General features: G+C 36.6%; 1 protein-coding gene across 8 annotated transcripts in view; it reads right to left on the bottom strand.

The window, feature by feature from the left end:
- The window catches only part of ptprt (protein tyrosine phosphatase receptor type T), a 310,486-nt gene that overhangs the window by 136,966 nt on the left and 153,226 nt on the right, over positions 1 to 20,294 (bottom strand). For all 8 annotated transcript variants that reach the window (XM_082534416.1, XM_082534409.1, XM_082534410.1 and 5 more), the window contains exon 11: positions 19,247 to 19,356. In XM_082534416.1, coding sequence (XP_082390542.1) covers positions 19,247 to 19,356 — 110 coding nt within the window. The remainder of the gene's footprint in view (positions 1 to 19,246; positions 19,357 to 20,294) is intronic.

The raw sequence follows: 20,294 nt of genomic DNA, 5'->3' as shown, positions 1-20,294 counted from the left end.
CATATCTGTTTGTCCTTTAGCCACAAAGTGTGAAAAAACGTACTGGATAAAGTGTGAAAGTGAAAACAAAGAGGCAGGTAGAGCAGGAGACTGAACCAGAGAGACAGAAACAACAAAACGAGTGAGCCATAAGTCTTTTGCCAACTTGCAGAGCTACCTCACCTAGAAAGATCACATCACTAAATGTCTAAATGACTCACATCAACTGAAAAGTTACCAAATACATTAACTAACAAGGAGAAAGATCCTTAAGAGATGCATAATACACAGAAATAACTGAGTAAGAATAAAAACATTTTGAGGGAGACAGGGGGAAAAAACAACAGAACTGTTCTGGAGGAACAACATGACTATGACCTCTCCAGTTTGCATTCAGGACTAAAGACAATATGTCATATTTCAGAATGAACAGCACAGAATGACACAAAGGGGTTATAAGGTAAGGTGGAAAAGAAAGAAAAAGGTGGACAAACAAACTGAAAACAGCATAAAGTTTTGGAACAGAAATGCAATGAATAGATGATAGGCTAATTTAGACACAAACACATTTGCACAATCAAACAGTGATGATTATGGATTCCAGGAAGGGTTTTAATTTAATGTATTGATAATCTTTAGCACCATTACTCTCAATTTAAAATGAGAATACTGCATTGATATACACTCAAAGCAGATTAGTGGGAGTGAGTAAAAAAGAAGACAACGAGGAAAATAATAACGGTGATAAAGAGGAAGATAAAAACAAGACTGAACAAGAATGAATAAGGAAAAGAAAGCAAGGACATGAAAAGAAACAAGTGATGTGGATAGACACAAAGGGAAAATGGGTAGCTTCGAGTGTGCATGGGAGTGTGTTAGAGTGAAATAGCACATTTGTTGGAGGACGAATTCAGGAATTCAAAATCATGGACGTTGGGTGGTCCACGTCAGCCCATTAACAGTCAAATCAAAGGCATTGATAGCTGGGTGCATCACTTCAACTAGGCCCCAGGCTGTAGTACTGATGTGTGAATACGTGACTTTGGATGGATGTGCTGGAGCAAATACAAATGCAAAGAGTGAGGACATACGACAGGACAGAGCAGAAGAAAGGAAAGACGCAAAGTAAGGGAGACCATGGCTGTGTCCCAATTCAGGGTCTGCACGCTTGAAGTACGCGCACTACGCGTACTACGTACGGTGCGTACTATAAGTACGAGACGTGCGGAAGTGAGAGGCTTGTGAAATGGGACTGTATACGCTTCGTCGCGCTGTTCAGGTTGCCTAGCAACCATGATAATAATCGCAAGACAGGTTATATACAGCATTGTTTGACAGAAATGAAGGAGAAAAATGTTTTGTTGGTCATTCATTTCTGTCATGACATCACTTTGATTAGTTGAGTATCTGAGGCTGAGACCACGGGACTGTAAAACATGATTGTTGGGCTTCATTTCTGTGCTGAACAGTCATTTAAGATTAGTTAGTAAATAACTATATATATATCTATATCTATATATATATATATATCTATATCTATAGATATATATATATCTCACTGACTTTCAGCTTGTTTGTGGATATATGACCGACTTTAATTATTAAACATTCGCACATAAATAAGTGACGTCATATTCAGTACTTTTGACAGTTCACTCTTCGGCCGCTCCATCTTATTAGGGAAATTCCACATACATAAATGTAAATTTCAAAACTCAACCCCATCATTTAATTTGTTTTTGACTGAAATTGAATATTACTTAAACTCTCTTAAATTAACTTCCAATAAAAAAGGTTTATCATTGATTGAAATTCATTCAGAAATGTTTAACGAATGAGCTGTCACAACTTTCAAGTACAAAGTTGTTATGAAGTCTGTCACATTCCCCCCCCTTTTTTTCTTTTTTTATCCTTTATTTATCCTTCTTATTTCATTGTACTGTATATTGTTACTCTTATTTGCCTTGTATGTCTACTGTACAAACTGAACTGGAATGACTGACTGTTCGCTTTATAAGTTCAATAAAGTTTGGAAAAAAAAAAAACTCTTCGGCCGCTCCCTTCTGCCGTATTTTGCGGCAAAATTCTCCACACCCACCGCCGCGCTATGAATTGTGGGATATATGGGGCCACGAAGCGTGCACCGGACCACGCTTAATATTTGGGGAAATCGACGGCACATTTGGAGTATGCATTTGAAGCACACTTCGAATTGGGACAGCCGTCGGCACGTGGCGCTGACGTAACCGCACTTGAATTGCGTACTTCAAGCGTGCAGACCCTGAATTGGGACACAGCCCATGTAAATATGTGAGAAAATAGAATGGCTGCCCCAGACTCGGATATATGATGGTGCAGAAGCTACAGTACATTCATGTTATTAATAAGCAGAAAAAAAGATTCATAATTAGTTTGAGCTCATTTGTCTGCATTATTTGATGCATTGGGATTGCCACTGTCCCCTAGTGAAAAGCTGTTCCTATGGATAGCAATAGTTAGAAAAGAGATCAGAAGGTCTGACATGAATGAATGTTCCCATTATGTTCAGTAGCTCTTTGCTTCTATTGTGAATTTAATGCGAGACTGAAACTCTACCTTGTCTAGATATTTGGAGGCCGCTGCTCTTTTCTGGCTAAAATCGAACTACCTCAAAACCCACCAAAGTTGAAATAAGAGCCTAAAGCCACAAACAATGCTTCTACCAGTCTTCCTTCTTTTTTTGTTTTTTCGTCAGTTTTATTGCCAGTGACCTGAGATGGTAAAATGATAAGAAGTTTTCTCCTCCACTTTCCCGACACATTACTCCCCTGCTACAAACCAGACAGATGACTAAAGTGCCTCTCAGATTGAGGAACCTGGGACAAAACCTTTAGCCAATAGAAGATAACAGTCTAAAACGCAGCAGAAAAAGCCTAGACAGAGCAGCAGCTTTGCCTTCAACAACTGGCTGACGTCTCCCAGGCCTGAAAGTTCGCCTGGCTGGCTGAATAAAACATGGTGAATCAATAGCTATTTATACAGGCTGGGACTTGGGGGCTGGAACAATAAAATATCATCTCTTTCATCTACGCTGCAGTTTTGGTTTGCACATCGATGGCTGTTATTTTATAAGTCATGAATGGCTCTCTATATTTTTATAGGCTTTATGCTCCGTCTCTCTTTTTCTCTCATCTTACCCACTCACATTTCTTTCCATATTGAGCAGTAGACTCTTGCTTTCTCTCCGTCTTCTACCCTTTACAGGGTATTTCCTCTTTCTAGCCACTCTTTTCTTTTTCTCTTCCTCCCTTTTCTTCACAATTTCCTTGTTTTTCCTCATCTTTCTTCTCTCTCTCTCTCTCTCTTTCTCCCTTTATAGTTGATGTACTTGGAATTGGTAGAGCTATAAAGCTCAGGTTGTTTTATTGGCCAATGAAAAGGCAGGCGCGCAGCGGGGCAGTGCATCTTGGGTAATAGAGTGTGTGTCTTTGAGGGATAACTTACCAGAGGGAAGGCAGACATATGTGTGAGTTAGTGCGTGATTGAATTAGTGGGTAGGAAAGGAGAAAGTGAGAATGGTAAATAGATGATGAAGTAGAAATGGAAGGAAATGATCAAAGGAACAGGAGAAGGGAAAAGTGAAAGGTGAGGAAAATAGAACAGGAACATATAAATAGGGGTGGGTTTTACATTGGTATCAGTTCCAGACTGATCAACATAGAAATATTGATAACTATAGTTCTGCTATCAGGATTTCTGAAAGATTTATTCTTTGTGACCTTTTCAAATTCCTAACTAACCCCAAATACTGATGAAGCTACCAGTGTAAACAGATTAACATTGAAATTACTGTGCATTTACATTCTGTGCTATACAGTCAGAGCAGAATGTTCGAAGCTGTGGGCTTACTATGCTACATTTACCAAAACGCAATGCATTGTATGCAAGAGAATTGTGAATTAATCGCAGCACGACAAGCTCTGGTAAACTTGAATGGCTCCAATGCAAATGGGATTGGCTGGTAATATAACTGCCTCAATTTAGTCAGTTCAAGGAAACGCTTGTTATCATTATTCCACTAAGTCATACGCTCAGGTTAGACATCCCAATCAAGCTCATACACTTCATACCCACTGCTTAAAGTTGGTCAATTGAGCTGTTTTAGGTTGCTAGCTAATCACTTACATAGCAATAACTGGCAATTGTTAGCCAAAGTTTGAACTCATCCAGATCTATGTGCTCGTGTTTACTACTTGTAAGAGATTACCACAGCTCTTTACCCAAGCGGCGCATTAGCAAATGTCCCTCTGGGTGCTAATAATTTGAGAATAACATTGTAATCTGTAGTCATAAGGAGCAGTATGGCTTTTTATTTATAAATACCCATCTTAATACTCTAAAGTGGGAAACACTCTTTTTAAACTGCTTATTAATTGTAGCTAAAGATTGTATGCTTTAAATATTTATTTATGAGTTTTTAACATTTGATATTACGTTTATATCACAAAGTAAAAAGTTTTTTTTTTACAACTTGTCACCAACTTGTCTAAAACCATTTAAAAGAGCATCTTATATTGAAATCACTCCCTGTAATTTTAGATTTGTGCAGGTGTTTGTGTGTCTGTGCACTGCATGGTAACATAATACTGTATTTATTTTGTCCAAACAAACACAGAAGACAAATGCTTGTGAATACTAAAAGTCATAACTTCCACCCAGAAGTCAAGCCTATTACAAACACACTGTGGGTGTATGATGCTTCGCTGCAGCTTTTGGAATCACGGCCAAGGTTTATGAAAATAAAGGACGTTTATTGAAGAGCCTTTGTGTAATCTAGAATGCTATTTCTATTGAGTTTCGCTATTTTCCATTCTTGTTCTCTGTGCTCCTGTTTTTTTTTTATTAGAGAACATGCAGTGTCTTCATTCTTCACCATCTTAGAGTCAGTGTTCTCTGTCCTGTTGAATTAAGAACAGACTATGTGAGGTATTTGCTCTTTCTGCTCCGGTTTATTTACTTTAATGGATTTTCACATCTCTGCTACAAGCATTTTGTATACATAAATAAACCTTGTATCCTTTAAGAATTTCATTTCTTTTTTTCCCTTTTTGATATAGTCATGAACAATTCACTTGAACATTTCTGGTTTCTTCTAAACTGGTAAGCCTAGATCTACCTCCCCCCCTCCACTGCTTTGTTAGGACTTATTTATACAGATCCATGGATTGCAGCAGTAAAACTCTGTTTTATCTACACTGCAGCTTTACACATTAACAAACATTTTGATGGCACGCAATGCACCTGTTCTTGCCATTTGCTGATTCTTTTCTGTCGCTCGTAGGAGCTATGACGAAGGCAATGGCTCCATTTATTTGTCTGCTATAAATACTACCTTGTGGCCCTAGGAGGTGAAAGGCCACCTCCTGCATCTGTAAAGTGACACCTTTTACCAGCTTGACAAAATCACAGCTGGCCATTGTTCCGGGTTTCTTTTCCGCTCTCACTTCTGAGGTGAGAAGACTGCTCTTTACTGCTCTGACTTTACTGGCAGAGGCCGTTTGCTCTGCAAATAGACACACCAAAATAAATTCTGTTCGCAACAAGGCGACATCCCGCAGAAGATCCACCGTTAGCTGGTACCTACCACTAACCAAGTTAAAAGGTTGAAGTTAGTCACAGCAGAGCATGTTAGTGCAGAGTGTTAACTCAGATAACAAAGAGAACAAAGGCAATACAGCTTTCTGTGGGCTTGGACCTTAAAGGACAATGACTGAAGTGAATCACAACTCTTCCTTGCTTGGACCCAATCTATGAAGCCCTACCGATCAATGACTGAACCATAATTTTGACTTTTAAGATAACTTAACATACATGCAACAAACAGTTTCCATTCACTTAATTATAATCTGAAACATTAATTTCCAAGATACTGTCTAAAACCTTAGTCAGTGACCTTACTCCTGCAGTTCATGCAGGTCACAAAAAAAGCGTATTCAGGTGCCTCATTCCGTTAGCTGATGCTTGAACGTTAAGTAACAGTGTCTAATGGTTTGCGTGGAAATTCAGTATAATTTTAAAATCTGTTAAGAATGAATGAAGAAAGGAAAAAATATGTTTTAGTTTAAAAACAAATCTATCCCACACTTGGCGTTTGATCTCTAAAATTCAAAGAGGTTTGCCGAAATAGTAAAGCCTTCAAAAACTCTTCCAAGCTATACACCTTCTCAATGTGAAGTTATAACAAGAAAACAATTAGTAGATTTCCCTATGGTTGTAATAGATTAACACTTTTTTTAAAAATTCTTTACGTCGTCTCCTTAGTGTGTAACTTGACACACCCTGCGTCAGGCTGAGAGTTAGGCTGCACCTATTGTTTTAAGATTCAGCATCTCTGCTTTTTGAAGTTTTCATTTGGGACCTTCATCTCCAGCTCATGACTTTATATTGTCAAGACATTCTGGGTCACTACACACACAGAAGCAATACAAATGCTAATACAAAGATACACACACACACACACACACACACACACACACACACACACACACAAAGATGTACAAATTCAAAGACTTATATAATCCACAAATGAATGCCTGCACACAGAGGGATGAACACATCCTAATATGTATGCATGAATAAAAAACACAAATGGGAATGAGATGTTTGCTGTTTTCCTTGTCCTATTTTTCAATTGTGCCCAAATAGATAAGCTAACTGGAGATAGAAATAGCTACAGACAATAGTCCGATAATATTTCCTAGCTGTGTTATCTCTATTTTTGTCACTGGCTCTTGATAACACAAGTGAGAGAGAGAAAGATAAGCGGAATAGACCAAGCTGAGGGCAAAATATAGCTTGATAAATCTTCCATCTAGCAGGTCTTACCGAGAACTATATGAGAGATAAACAGTAGACAAAAATAAAACATTAAATGACCTGAACTGTTAATCACTAAAAAGGTCTGGATGGCTTAATCGGGTTGCTCAATCAGTCAAGAGGCAGAAGGCAAGAGTGAAAAGTTCTGGGAGTATATAATTTAACATATGACAGGATACAAGAGCCTTGAAATGTTCTTTTATCCTCTCATTTGTCGACCAAAAGTTCACATGAAAATCAATACTACCAGCTCCACAAAAGTATCAAAGAGCAGAATTCTGTTCACTCTAGAAGAAGCAATCAGAGATGGAGCATTAAAATCAGCCAGTGGTGACAGTTTGACAGGAAACGGCCTGAATCGGCATCCCACTAATGCCTGTTTGACAGCCACACAGCAACTTCCCGCCAGCCGAGATAAGATAAGTGACAGAGCGAGCACTCTCCCTCTAGATGTTAATGTAGACAACAAACGCTTTTTCTGCTCTCATTCCTACATTAAAAATCATTTGCTGACACGATATTCACCACAGATTGACAGTGATTTATGACTGAAGTGTGAAATGTGTTGTGTGCTGTGCTATTTTTTTTTTTTAAACACCAGAAGTTTAACTGTGAAAAACAGACTAGTGATAAGCTCATCATTTTTTTTCAAGTTTAGTTTTTCTTCTTTTGGATCGAAGGAGGGCAATTAATTTCCCCAAGGGGTCACATGAGAAACTAAGTGTGTGGATAAACTGAACTAAAATCATGTTTTTGACACATTGGGTTGTTCCAAGCTGACCTCAAATCTGTTCAGTTTTAATTTTGTCTCTTTATAAAATGCTACTTGTAATTACAATTAGGTAATGAAATGTACAATAGACATGATCATCACTGAGAGGGAATCTGTGTCTGGATTTGGCATATTACATCACTGAGAATGTTTGTTTATATATCAATTCAGATCCAAAGAGAACTAACATGTTGAGTGTTGGCAGGTCAGTAAAAATGTGACCTCACATTTGGCTTTAAAGAAACTGCCACTGTCTCATGAATGTTTTCACCAGGCTTTACATTTCATGTGCAAACAGACCTTTGACAGTTGCAGTTTGGGATGTGGTTCATTCATTAATGCACACATCAACAGCAAATGCAAGATCTTCCATCCATTCTGCATCTGAGAGCGTCACAAAAAACGTCCTGCTTTTAGCCCTATACTCAAAGGTGTAAGTCCTTTGCCCACCTGATAGCTGTGTGGTAGCCTATGTCACCATATTTGGTCTACAAAAGTACAAACTGTCTGATAAAATTAACAAATTTATTTACATCAACAACATGGCAAATTCTTGTACACTGTCTTACACAACACTGTCTGGTATAATATAACGCAAAAATACCAATTTCAATTCTGGATTCATTTATCAGTCACTTTAGCTTGCAATGCAACTGCTTCTAAAGTCTGGCAATTTTCCCCATTAGATTTCCCCATTAGATTTGGACAGCTATTGGTTGTTACACCTCGCAGTTCAGGTCCATCCAAATATGAACTTAATTTAAAAATACAGACTATCTTTGTTAAAATTATTAAATGTGATCACTGTGAATTTTTAGTAAACACTGCCTACAGTAACATTCATAAAACATTACATTTATAGCAAAGGTGTGCACAGCTGAGCTAATATGTGAGAAAAAATAAGTAAAATATTAAAAAGTGAGAATAAAATTTTCATAAGTACGGGAGCCAAAACACTTGTAATTGCCAACTGAGGAGCTGGTTTGAGTTGACTTGTGGGGTTCTTGAGGAGCATGTGATTGGCTAGAGAAATGGGACTGTAGCCCTCATTGGCTGTACATCAGGAAGACGTAATGCTTGAGAGATTAGAAGGTTGCATCTAATCCTGCGTAGCGATGGGGGATGGATAATCCTCTCTGACTATTACCCCCTTGTGCAAGGCCTGTGTGTGTGTATGAGACAGTATGCCTGTGTGTGTTTGTATTACTGCGACTAAATATATAATCCTCTTCTTTTTGACTACAGGGAGACAGATTAAAGTGATCTTACTTCACAGTTTCAGTACATTTTTATAGATCTACATTTACTGATACTCCTTTATTTCACATTTATTTTTGTGATGTATTTTTTTTTATTGTTTATAATCGTAAGATGTTAAACTGTAGCATCTTATTGTGATAACATGCAAAATACAAACATAGAGAATACAAGATCCCAAAGAACCACTGTTATCAATTGGAAGAACAAAAAGTTTGGCAGCAGATGGTATGGTTGCAAATGCCCTGAGGTCAACATTGTGGAGCGAGTCTGACACAAATCATTTGAGACAGCTTAAAAGTGCAAAAAAAGAACTGTGTTCTCTATAACATATTATATTTTTTTTAAATAAAAGGTTCAATTATACTTTACTTAATTTACTTTTTTCAACTTTTTAATTAACTTAGTGTGACATAACTGAATTAATTAAAATATATACAGAATTAATTTTGGAATCACACCTATTTCTGTTGTAACACATTTTTTCTGAATCTTTTTGTTATATAGTTGAAACAATTAAAATGGTTTTTTGCTCAATTAAAATTATCCTTAATTATGCAAAGAAAATTTTTTAACACAGAACACAGTAGTTTAGTATTACGGGTTTTCATGTTAAATCCTTGGAAAGGAGACAAAAAGGGGAGGAGTGGCAGCAAATAACAGAAAGAAAAGAGTAATAAAATGAACAGTCTATAGTGCTTAACTTCATTCGTGTCAGTGACTCTTGTCTAACTTGGGTAGGCTATTGTGGGACAACAACCCATCCAACCTATCCAATCCACCCATCTCCCAATGTATGACAGAAGTTACAGCAGCAACAGATAATTGATGCCATAAAATGTGTTGATAAGCTGAGGCTCAAGTGGAGTTGCTGGAAAAAAGAGAGCCATGATAAACAGTCTGTGCTGTGGGTGGATTGTTTATAGTATTTTAACATTGAATGTAATATAAATTTATTGGTTATCAAAAGTCCTGGTATATCACGACAACCTTAATTATTGTAATTACACGTTATCACCAACACCTGTAATTGTATTATTTAGGGGCATATAAACATGAAAAAAAATTCCCCAAAGTTGAAAATAGCACACAACATTGCTTCATTGCGTTGCCAATAACCTCACTCAAAGCCTAACAGGATTTATTTTTTTTGGTTTTATCTAAAGTTTTTCTCTACTTCCAACAAAGTTTACTGTTTTACTTATAATTACTTAGACTTTGGTTTTGGGACATTTACTTTCATTTATCTTGGAAGTGTGCAAGTATTAAAGGAGTAGTTGTGTAGCAACAAGGCCTGCATGGTACGCTTAGATAGGCTTACTGTGTTGCCTGACGTTAATGTGTTTTTTGCTCAGTTAGTTTTAATGCTAAAGTTTCTTGGTTCATTTTTTACTAGACATATTGTTTTGACATGATGATAAAATTATTCCACTGGCTTTGGAGCTCAATGACCCCTACATTTTTAATGTAGCACTTCTTCAGAACACTGCAGTTCAAACTGATGCTGACTATCCTGAATAGATAGATTTAAATTTAAAAAACAAAACAAAAAAACCCCACTTTTCTAAAAGTGAAAACTCAAGTCTTTCAATAAACAAAACATGGATTTTTAGTTACTAAAAAAAAAGAGTTAAACCGGAAAACTCTCCTATACTGCTGTTATATACGAATTAGTTATCAGTGCAAAAGTTCAAGTTGCTTATTTTCATGGATAGTACAGGATAATATTGCAATATTTTGCATGGGGATATTGTATTGATACAAGGACATGAAATATCATAATAATAAAATAATTTAAATGCTTTGAGAATACTATCAATTATAGGGCTCATTTCGTAACACCATCTAGAGATAACATTAGCCAAACAAACACATATTAACTCAGTTCAACCAAAAAACAATCCAACACCGAACACACACCTAGTGTAAAAATACTCACATGAGTAATTATAGGACAATAACCTTCGTGTATGAACCAAAAAATAAATAAATAAAATAAAAGCAGTGGCTTAGTGATTGTGGGGGTTCTGTTTCATATTCTTGTATATTGTGGTGACTAAAAGTTTGCTCAGAGCCTGAGGGTGTTGCATGCTCACAATCACTTTTGATCACAAAGTAATTGCATAGGTTGCACAACAGAATGCAAACTGATGCAAACAGTCAGAGTCTGATTTGGGCAAACTGCAATCACTCCCAGAGAGAGTGAGGTTTGCGAATAATTGCTATCTAATCTATAAATAAAAAGACCTGCCAATATGTTGACATCAGTCAGAATGAGTCTTAACTCAAGGGCATTTGACTCAAGTGGCTACAAGCTGGTTGTGTTCTGGTTAGTGCAGGAAGGTTGCTGGACAGAAAAACAATGGTTAAATGTGCATTTCTGTCTATGTAGACAGCACATTTATCTGATAATACAGTAAATTGCTCTATTATCATAAATAGATTGCTTTTAATTGCAAAGATGACCCCATTCAGTTGCAGACCGATATGTCTGATTCCATCATTGCAACATTTATGGCAGCTTTTAGTGAGATAACTTTATCTTACAGGATAAATCAGATACCGACAAAGTTAAAGTTTGAGGGCATGAATATGCAGTTGAAAAACTGTGACAAATTGGGATATATGTTCTCGTAGCATATTGTAAAATGTTAAAAATCAAAAAGAGATTCTATTGTTAGTGAATTGTTTTTATAATATAGTGTTATGGTGTGGATATCACCATGATAAAGTAAAATCATAAAAATAATAAATATTTCAAACACACACACATGCAAAAGAAAAGAGGCTGCATGCAGTGTAGTGAAGGGCACATAGACTGACAAAGGTGTAAGTGATACTAGGCCATACCCCTACAGGCCAGACAGGCAGTGTGACAGAGTAAATGGGGTCATCAGCTTAAGGACTTTCAAGCTACACTAAATATAGCCCATTATTGACAAAAAAGAAAAACAATACACAGAGAGAGAGAGAAAAGAGAAGGGTAAAACACAAGATGGATAGAAGTTAATGGCTTAGATGAGATTGCTTCTTTAGCATTTATGTCTTGATTCTGGCTCTGTTTACACTGTGAAAGTGGGGGGGGAGGAATTAAAGATCTGCATGCTTGTTCAATTTATTTGTCATTTTTCTTTCTCCCTTCCTTCCCATACTTCTCGCCTTCTGAAATACTTCAGATCGTGTGGAAAAAAGAAGAATGCAAGGCAGCCCTGGGGCATTTATATGTGTGAACAGTTTCCCTTAACCTGTCTTTTCATCTCCTATATTAAATGCTCTATGGCATAAGTCATAACTCAAGGTCTAGAATTACTAGGCAACTATGACTTCAATGAATTTTGCTGCAAAATGAACAGATTTTTGCTTTTGTATTTCTTATACAAAATCTGTAATTTTGTATATGATTTTCAGAATTTAGTCATTTATGTCAGAACACTCATTTCTTTCTTGAATTCATTTATAGGCTGCTTTGAATATTATTAACGTTAAGCAGAAATAGCTATTTGGTGGGTCAGTGGGAGGCCACTCTCGCTTCAATAACTGAGGGTGGTGGCTTCAACAATACGCATGAAAGTTTGCTGAATTAATATAAAACCCGTACTTAAAGGTCATGGGGTTTGTTGCACTTTTACAGGAGACTTGGGTCTTTGCCATGTGTTTAATTGTTAAGTATATTACATCCATTGTTTGTATTACGTCCATTTTTTTAAACTTGTTTGAGGAAAAAACACAACACTGACATCATAGGGGAGTGGCAGATCTGTCACATGCTTTGGTGCGATACTGGGGAGGATAACACCAATGGAGAATTTACATGCACTTATTGATATGGCATCAACTGGTCAATAATCAGTTTATTAATTATCTGAAAGGAATTAAAGGCCTCTTTTAGAAGCTAGTTTTCCCAACCTGTAGCATGACTATAGCATGGCTCAAGTATTAGTTTTCAATTTCAATCATGCAATAATAACCTTGCTTGCACCATTAGAATTTTGAGGTTATGTAGGTGAGGTGAGCCACTTCTGTTCCTCAGTAAATAGTAGAGAGAACGAATACCAAGATTATGCTATGCAACTGATGTTCTCCTAATGAGAAGGAATCATTTCTTTGTTCAGAAAACAGCAATATGGGGAGAGAATGTTACTGTACTACATGGTCAGCTGTATCTAGAGAAATCCACAGCTTGGAACAGAGTAACTAACTGAATTAAATGCCAGACTGGTTGCCAGTATTTATTTCTGTGATTGATTAAAACCTCTATCCGCAGAGAGTTGGAAGGTAAAGTTATTTGCACACAGGACCAGACAAGAATAACTACATACCATACTAGTCACCAATTTCTTCGGTGTGTTGGATTAAACAACTCAGAGGTTTGTCAGGAAACACTCATATTCTTACCCCAATCTTGCAGATGGATTTTGGGAATGTGGGTCAGACCTGAAATGCATCATTGCATGGAGTTGGGCAGTCATGATACAGTTATTGTTGCCTTTAAAAGAATGCATAATGACTGATTTCTGATCTACAGTTTCTGCTGTTAAGGACTAATTAAATTTATTAATTAGTAGCTTTTCAATTAATGCTTGACATTAATTTTAAGAAAATGAAATGGAACCATATTAACTTTTATTATCCATATACCTGAAGCATTTTCTAGGAGGTTATAATTCTGAAACACAAACTGTTTCTTCACTACTGATGGAATATATATATATTCCATTTCATATTAGACCTAAATATAAAATGCTCTCACTTGCTAGTTGGTCAAACCATGATTTGCTACTCTGCTTGATTCTAATCAATGTTAGCACCAGCATCTGTTTAACAAGCAGGGGTTCAGAAATAACTCTGCAGAGACCAGCAGGGAGGTGAGGACTAGCAGAGAGGACCAGTGATGCTTGAATGGTCTGATGAGGCAATCAAAGAAGGGATTGACAGGGCCATGATCTGTGTGTGTGCAAGTGTGTTTTTGAGTGCACCTCTGCTCAGTTCAGTAACCATCAATAACTGTGTATTATCTGAGGTCTCACAGAGGCCTGGTAAAGTTGCAGGGAAAATATAGATTCATATAAACCAGTGGAAGCCTTTAGTTGTTCACTGGCTTTCTTTTGCAAAGGTATTTAAGTTGGCCTTTTTCCATGCCCAGCAGAACATTAAAAATAAAAATCCATCAAGAGTTCTCAAATTAACAGTTTTAAGCCAATATTCACGACTCCAACATTTAACCTAATTGCAGAAAAAAATCTAACTGCCTGACATCTACCGACCAAACTGAGTACCAATTAAAATTTACCATGCAAATTCCAGAATATTAATGTTAAAAAATAAAATAAAATAAATATTTCAGCTTTGAACTCACTGTAAACATCCAAGGAGGAGAAGAAAAGACCTTAAATAAACGACTTGCTCAAAAATTGCTTATTGATTTTTTTATTTTAGAAAAAAGGAGGTTACATATAAGCAATTAACTGGATTTTTCTTGTGCTTAGTGCATGGGGATGGTTGGAAAGACTGATGAAAATTTGTACTCTTACTGGGGATAAATATCAGCTAATACAAGCACCATAGTCAGATTAAGAGCTAATTAAATGCACCATACTAATCTAAGAAGATTAGGATAATACCTTGTATTAGGACTTTTTGTAGTCCTGTGAAAAACTATGTACATCTTTACTGATGATGATTGCAGCCAATTGCTGGTAATCAAATGCATTTGATAAAATGATTAGCAACAACAACAACCTTTATTAAAAAGTACCTCACACCAACTACTTCTTAGTTGGTTATTGCTGCTAAAGAGGAAGATGGTTCTATAAGCTACTGAATCACAGGGTGTACAGAGTTTTTTAAGGGTTTTTGAATTCATCCTGTAAAAACTTTTTTTTCACTTGATTGTATGTCATCTTCTCTTTTTTTGAGCAATATATATTAATAAATTATATGCTGTTTCATTTTTGCCTTTCCTACCTCACCTGCAACCAAACATTACACTTCTTTTTGCATCCCTTTTTCTCCAGACATTATTCTCATTTTCTCAAATGAATGGAGCACCAGAGAGAGTGGGGGAGGAGTGGGGGATCCCTTTAGATCTTACCCAGATGTGTCCTTTAATCCTGTAATTAGCTGCAATTACGGTAATAGATACAAGAGATGGAGTGATCATATTTGCACACTGATTAATTTCTGTAATCTTGCTGTATGGTAAGAACTATGTCTTCTGGTCAGATTTCAACTTGCTCACTGAATGCTTTATCTCTCTCTCACACTTCTGCCTTCCTTCTTCCCATTCTCCTTATCTCTCTGCACCATTTCCCACCTCCACAAAGCTACCCTGAGCCCACCCCCCAGTTTTTCTCCATACTCCTCAATCCCCTCTTTGTCCTAGGTGTAATTCATCTGGTTTCTATCCTGAAAAGGACGCAGAGGGGAAAAAAGGAACACACAAGAGACAACAGAACAGAATAGGACACAACAAGAGGCCCTTTAGATGTTGCAGATGATGCCTTTAATCCTGTCAATAGCTGCAATTATAGTAATTATCTCTAATAGCAGCGCATTATGTTGAGGCTCTGATATGTTTAACAGATGATGCTGAATCGTGCCGCCTCTACCAGGCAGAGAGGGCAGAGAGCTTAGATTGGTGTTGATTTCATTAATATCAAACAAGGTGAAACTGATGATGGTCCCAAGGAGGTTCATAGACTGAGGACATTTTTGTTTTGTTTTGTTTTTTCAGGCTCTGGGTTGAGGTCTAATGGAAGTGTCAGACATGGTACTAAGGGCTCTTTTAGAGGTGTAGAATGAGAGAAGAGACTGGAGATTGATGGTAGTAAATATAAGGGGTTTGAGAGAAAATAGGGATAATTATATCTTTGGAAGATGCTCTCAAAATAAGATTTGCCTTCTGTGTTACAAGATGTGTAAATCTGCAAGACAAGAGGAATAATCTACAGCTAAAATATACAATACGTTAGTTACTAATCTAACCTACAGCAACCCAGCTTTATAACTGTAACATCTGTTTAGTGTGTGCTTAATATTTACAGATTTTACAACTAACTACAAAAATTAAGCTGTTCTGGATGCAGCTTGAAAGATGACTTTCTAACTTGCACAGCAAATATTCTACCTTTTTTAGTGAAAAAAAATTGTAACTATCTGTGAAAATAAATTCTGTATAGGTTATAAAGACAAAAGCCAGTGTTGTTGTCTGTGGCAGAACAAAGCTCCTGGTTACTAGATTTATGGATGAAATAACTACCTTTTCTGATGGATTTATAGTCTTTATTAATTATAGTTAAGGAGACAATAAGTCAGGCTATACTTTTCTCAGTTTCTCAGTCAGTATTATCCCACATCTCTTCTAAATATATATTTTTAAAAGACTGACGGTCTGAACACACGTGGATCAGTCATTTAAATGTGGACCTTCACTATGTAACAGTCGTTACATCTATCCTTTATTCACAGTTTATGGATTATACACTTTAAAGTCCTCATACACTTAATACACACATGTGGAGACTAGTTGGTCTTTTTTAAAGCAACATCTCTTTCCTTGGTACCTCATTCTCTCCCTCTTTCAGACGCGCACACAAGCGCCCTTCCAGGTCTTGATGTGAGGTAGCTCCTTGATGCAGTGATATAAGAGGCAGACAACAGACCAAGAACGGGTCAATAATTCATTAGATAGAGGACTCAACTTCAACCCAAATAAACGTACACACACACACACACACACACGCACGCACACCTATCTCACTCAGTTCCAACCACTGTATAAAAGACTGTCAAAGAATAAGTCTTTCTCCCACTTTGTCTTGCGACTTAGACTTTCTACTTTCCCTTTATGATAATTTACATTTAATCCTGAATTTATGGTCATATATGTCAATTATTCGTGGATGAAACTATATTTGATATAAATATGAACTGTCAGTGGTTAGAGAGAAAACACTGTTCTTGTGTTTCCCTGTATCACCTAGTTTTAAAAATAAGACCATATGAATGAAAAACAAACAAGACATCCGGCTAAAAAGGTTTTTTTTAATTATTGCATTTTTTTCTCCTATATGGCACTTGGGAGCAGAAGAATGCACAAGGCACAGGTGTGATGGTTAGTACCATTGCCTTGTAGCAATAAAGTCCTGGTTTTGAATCCATTTGCGGAGTTAGAACGTTCCAGGTACACCAGCTTCCTCCCACAGTCCAAAGACATTAATATTAGTTAAACTGGTGATTTGAAATTGGCTACAAAAGTCCAGAAGCCAAAATGTGTGAATGTGGGTTGTGAATGGTTGTTTGTGTTAGCCCTGTGATAAGTAACCTATCTAGGGTATATCGCTTTTCTCGCCCCATCTTAGCTGGTATATACTCCAGCCCAATCCAGCTGAAGACAACGGTTTAATGGATAATATACATTCTTATGTACAAACGTGCATACAGTATACACTGTATGCACGTGGGTCCAAAAGCATAATGACAGCCTCCTTTGGGGCGGTGTTCCTTGGTTTGGGATAGCCCCTTAGTACAAATGAAGAGAATCGTAATGCTACAGAAAACAACATTTTCTAGACTGGTTTCAAGCCCTCGTTTAGGGACTTCAACCCCATCCACAAACTCTGAGATGCAGTATGAGATGGGGCTTATTGCCCAAGTGTTTATACTTTCCTTTTGGTGGAATTAGTATATACAACACAACACAAAACAAGCACTGAAATAAACCCATCACAACAAGCCAGTCTCAGACAGATAGAAATGGGATGCCACGAGTGACAAATCTGAATCAGCTGTAGCTGCATTGTGAAGAGTGCCTCAGTTAAACACCACATTAATCTGAACATCATTTTTTATATTATATATATATATATATATTATATATTTCATTCTCAGTTCATCTTAACTTGTCTTATTTCATATCGTTAAACATCATGCATCTAATTAGTTTTACAAATTAATGTGTTTTAAAGAGTTCCTCTCTTTCCTTAAACCACATTCTCTATCTATCTCGGTCCGAAACAAACAAGTCAAATATTGTTTCTGTAGCTATAGTAAGAGAGAAAGCTGCAAAAAAGGTCAGCCAAGGTGAAATGAGACACAAGATCAGACTCAAACTGGGATCATGCTTGCAACCCTCTGCTTTACAGTAGTCACAATTCAGTGGTTTAATTCCAGAAAGATATCCATTTAGGGAGTAAAAGCTCTTGAATGTTGTGCCTGTTAGCAAGCGTCAATGTGCTACAGGCTGAATTTGGCAAATTTAACAAACATCTTAGAAAGCATAATGAGGATTGATTTTTCTTTATATGTATATAATTTAGGTATCTTACATTTAAGTCATTTCATTTATCAGTATCCTGACATTTAAGGCTCCAGCGTGTTTATAAAACAATAACAGGCACCTAGGCTTTAGACGCTTGATTTTCAAAACTACATAAACTGCTGGGATTACGACAAAGTGGAACTAAATGCCAGGAGAATGGTACTTGTTTGACTGTATTGTGACAAGTATAAAATTTGGTGGAGAGGGCACTGCACAGAGTCCTGACCTCAACCCAACAGAGCAGAGACTGTGAGCCAGGCCATCTTGTCCGACATCAGTGTCTGACCTCACAAATGCGCTTCTGGAAGAATGGTCAAAAATTTCCATAAACATACTCCTTAACTTTGTGGAAAGCCTCCCCAGAAAGGTTGAAGCTTCTATAGCTGCAAAAGGTGGGCTGATATCACATTAAACCCTTTGTATTTAGACTGGAGTGTAACTGAAGTTCATTTAAGTTTAAAGGCAAATGAACAAATACGTACTGACAAGTTTGCCTAATGCACAATCATGCACCCCTCTGTCACTATAAAACACAAAAGCACAACCACAGACTCAGAACGTGCCTGCATGATTTTTGTAAAGATCCGATACTCTAGAAAATGTTGTCATGCATTAAAAAAAAGAATTGCTTTTTTACTAATTGCTGTGTTTCATACGTTTAATCATTAAAGCATCTTAATATAGGAGACAGGGAAAGACATATAGTGGTATTTCAGCAGGACTCTGCAAACCAGCACTAAGCCACCGATCCCTACACATTTACTCTTCTTTTGGGGTACTTTTGTGCAGTACCTTGTACTTCAGTATACACTATGCACAGTGGTTAGAATAATTTGAAACTGTTACATCACTACAAGTTTTTCACCTTTCCATAATTCTGTTACAATATTACTGTGGTGTGCCCAATTACATCTGTATTTGTTATTTTTTGTGTTTGATGTTTTGTAAGCAACTGGATGTTTCCTTCCTCCCTCCCTTGCTTTCGTCCTTCCTTCAATCTATCTACCCGTGCATCTGCTCATTTTTATAACTCCCATTGATGTTCTTTGAAGTCTTTCACTGACCTCATACAATTTGATGATTCCATTGGTCTCGTTGGGAGCTTTCCACTGCATGAAGATCTTTTCTTCATATGGCGTATTCTGCAGAGATTCCATAGGCACTGATCCAGGAACTGAAAAGACACCAAGTACATAAAGTATAATAATACATTACAACACAAATATGTACTCATATCTGAAGAATGTACATAAAATTATATTCAAATAACTGGTTCACAAACATATGTATGTGACAAAAGTATTAATAAAGTATAGGTATTACAGCAGAGATTATAAACTATTTTAGAAGTATGAAATGTATTTATAGTAATTATATTACAATATTACAATAAAATAAAAATGTTCATTGTTTTCTGACATTACCATCTAATTGTCAATCTCACTAAAATGTCTTAGGTTGTAAAGAAAGTCAACTTTCCAGAAAATGAATCCACACAATCATTGAGTCCATTTCTAATAATCCCCAAAAGAGCAGTTAGCACTCGAATACAGAGTACCAGTTGAAAAACACAAATTGAGATAGACATAAGCAAAAAGGCCGATGTGCAATGTAATGACTAAATAGCACATCTCGGGTTCAGTGACTCTAAATATTAAAGGGAGGGAGTAAAAAGAACTATGGAATCAGAATCAGAAGTAAAGAGAGGTATATTAAATTACACTAAATTACAGTTCAGCTTCTCATGATTTAATTAAATTTCTTGAGTCCAAAAGTTTCAAATGTCTCAGAAGGTAAAAATATTCAATTACCTGAAATTTAATTATAGGCTTTTTTCTCCCTTTGAGGCAGTGTGAGAAACACTGTTTGATCTGGAAAACTTGATAAATGGAGGACATTTGCAACTATTAGGTATGATAGGATATTTCACAATATTTCTTATAGTGTGAAAGAATGAAATATTTTGCTGACATGCAGCAATACCAGTCTATGTTAAAAGAATTCTTATTTTAAAAGAATTATTCTTTTAACATAGATATAGTCTCGTCCAGCGGATATTGATATTTTATCACATGAAAATGAGGACATAACGTCATACGTAATGTGATTTCC

Source organism: Aulonocara stuartgranti (assembly GCF_965226115.1).
Source record: "Aulonocara stuartgranti genome assembly, chromosome: 5".
Classification (NCBI taxonomy): Eukaryota; Metazoa; Chordata; class Actinopteri; order Cichliformes; family Cichlidae; genus Aulonocara; species Aulonocara stuartgranti.
This window is presented reverse-complemented; position numbering and strand designations above follow the sequence as displayed.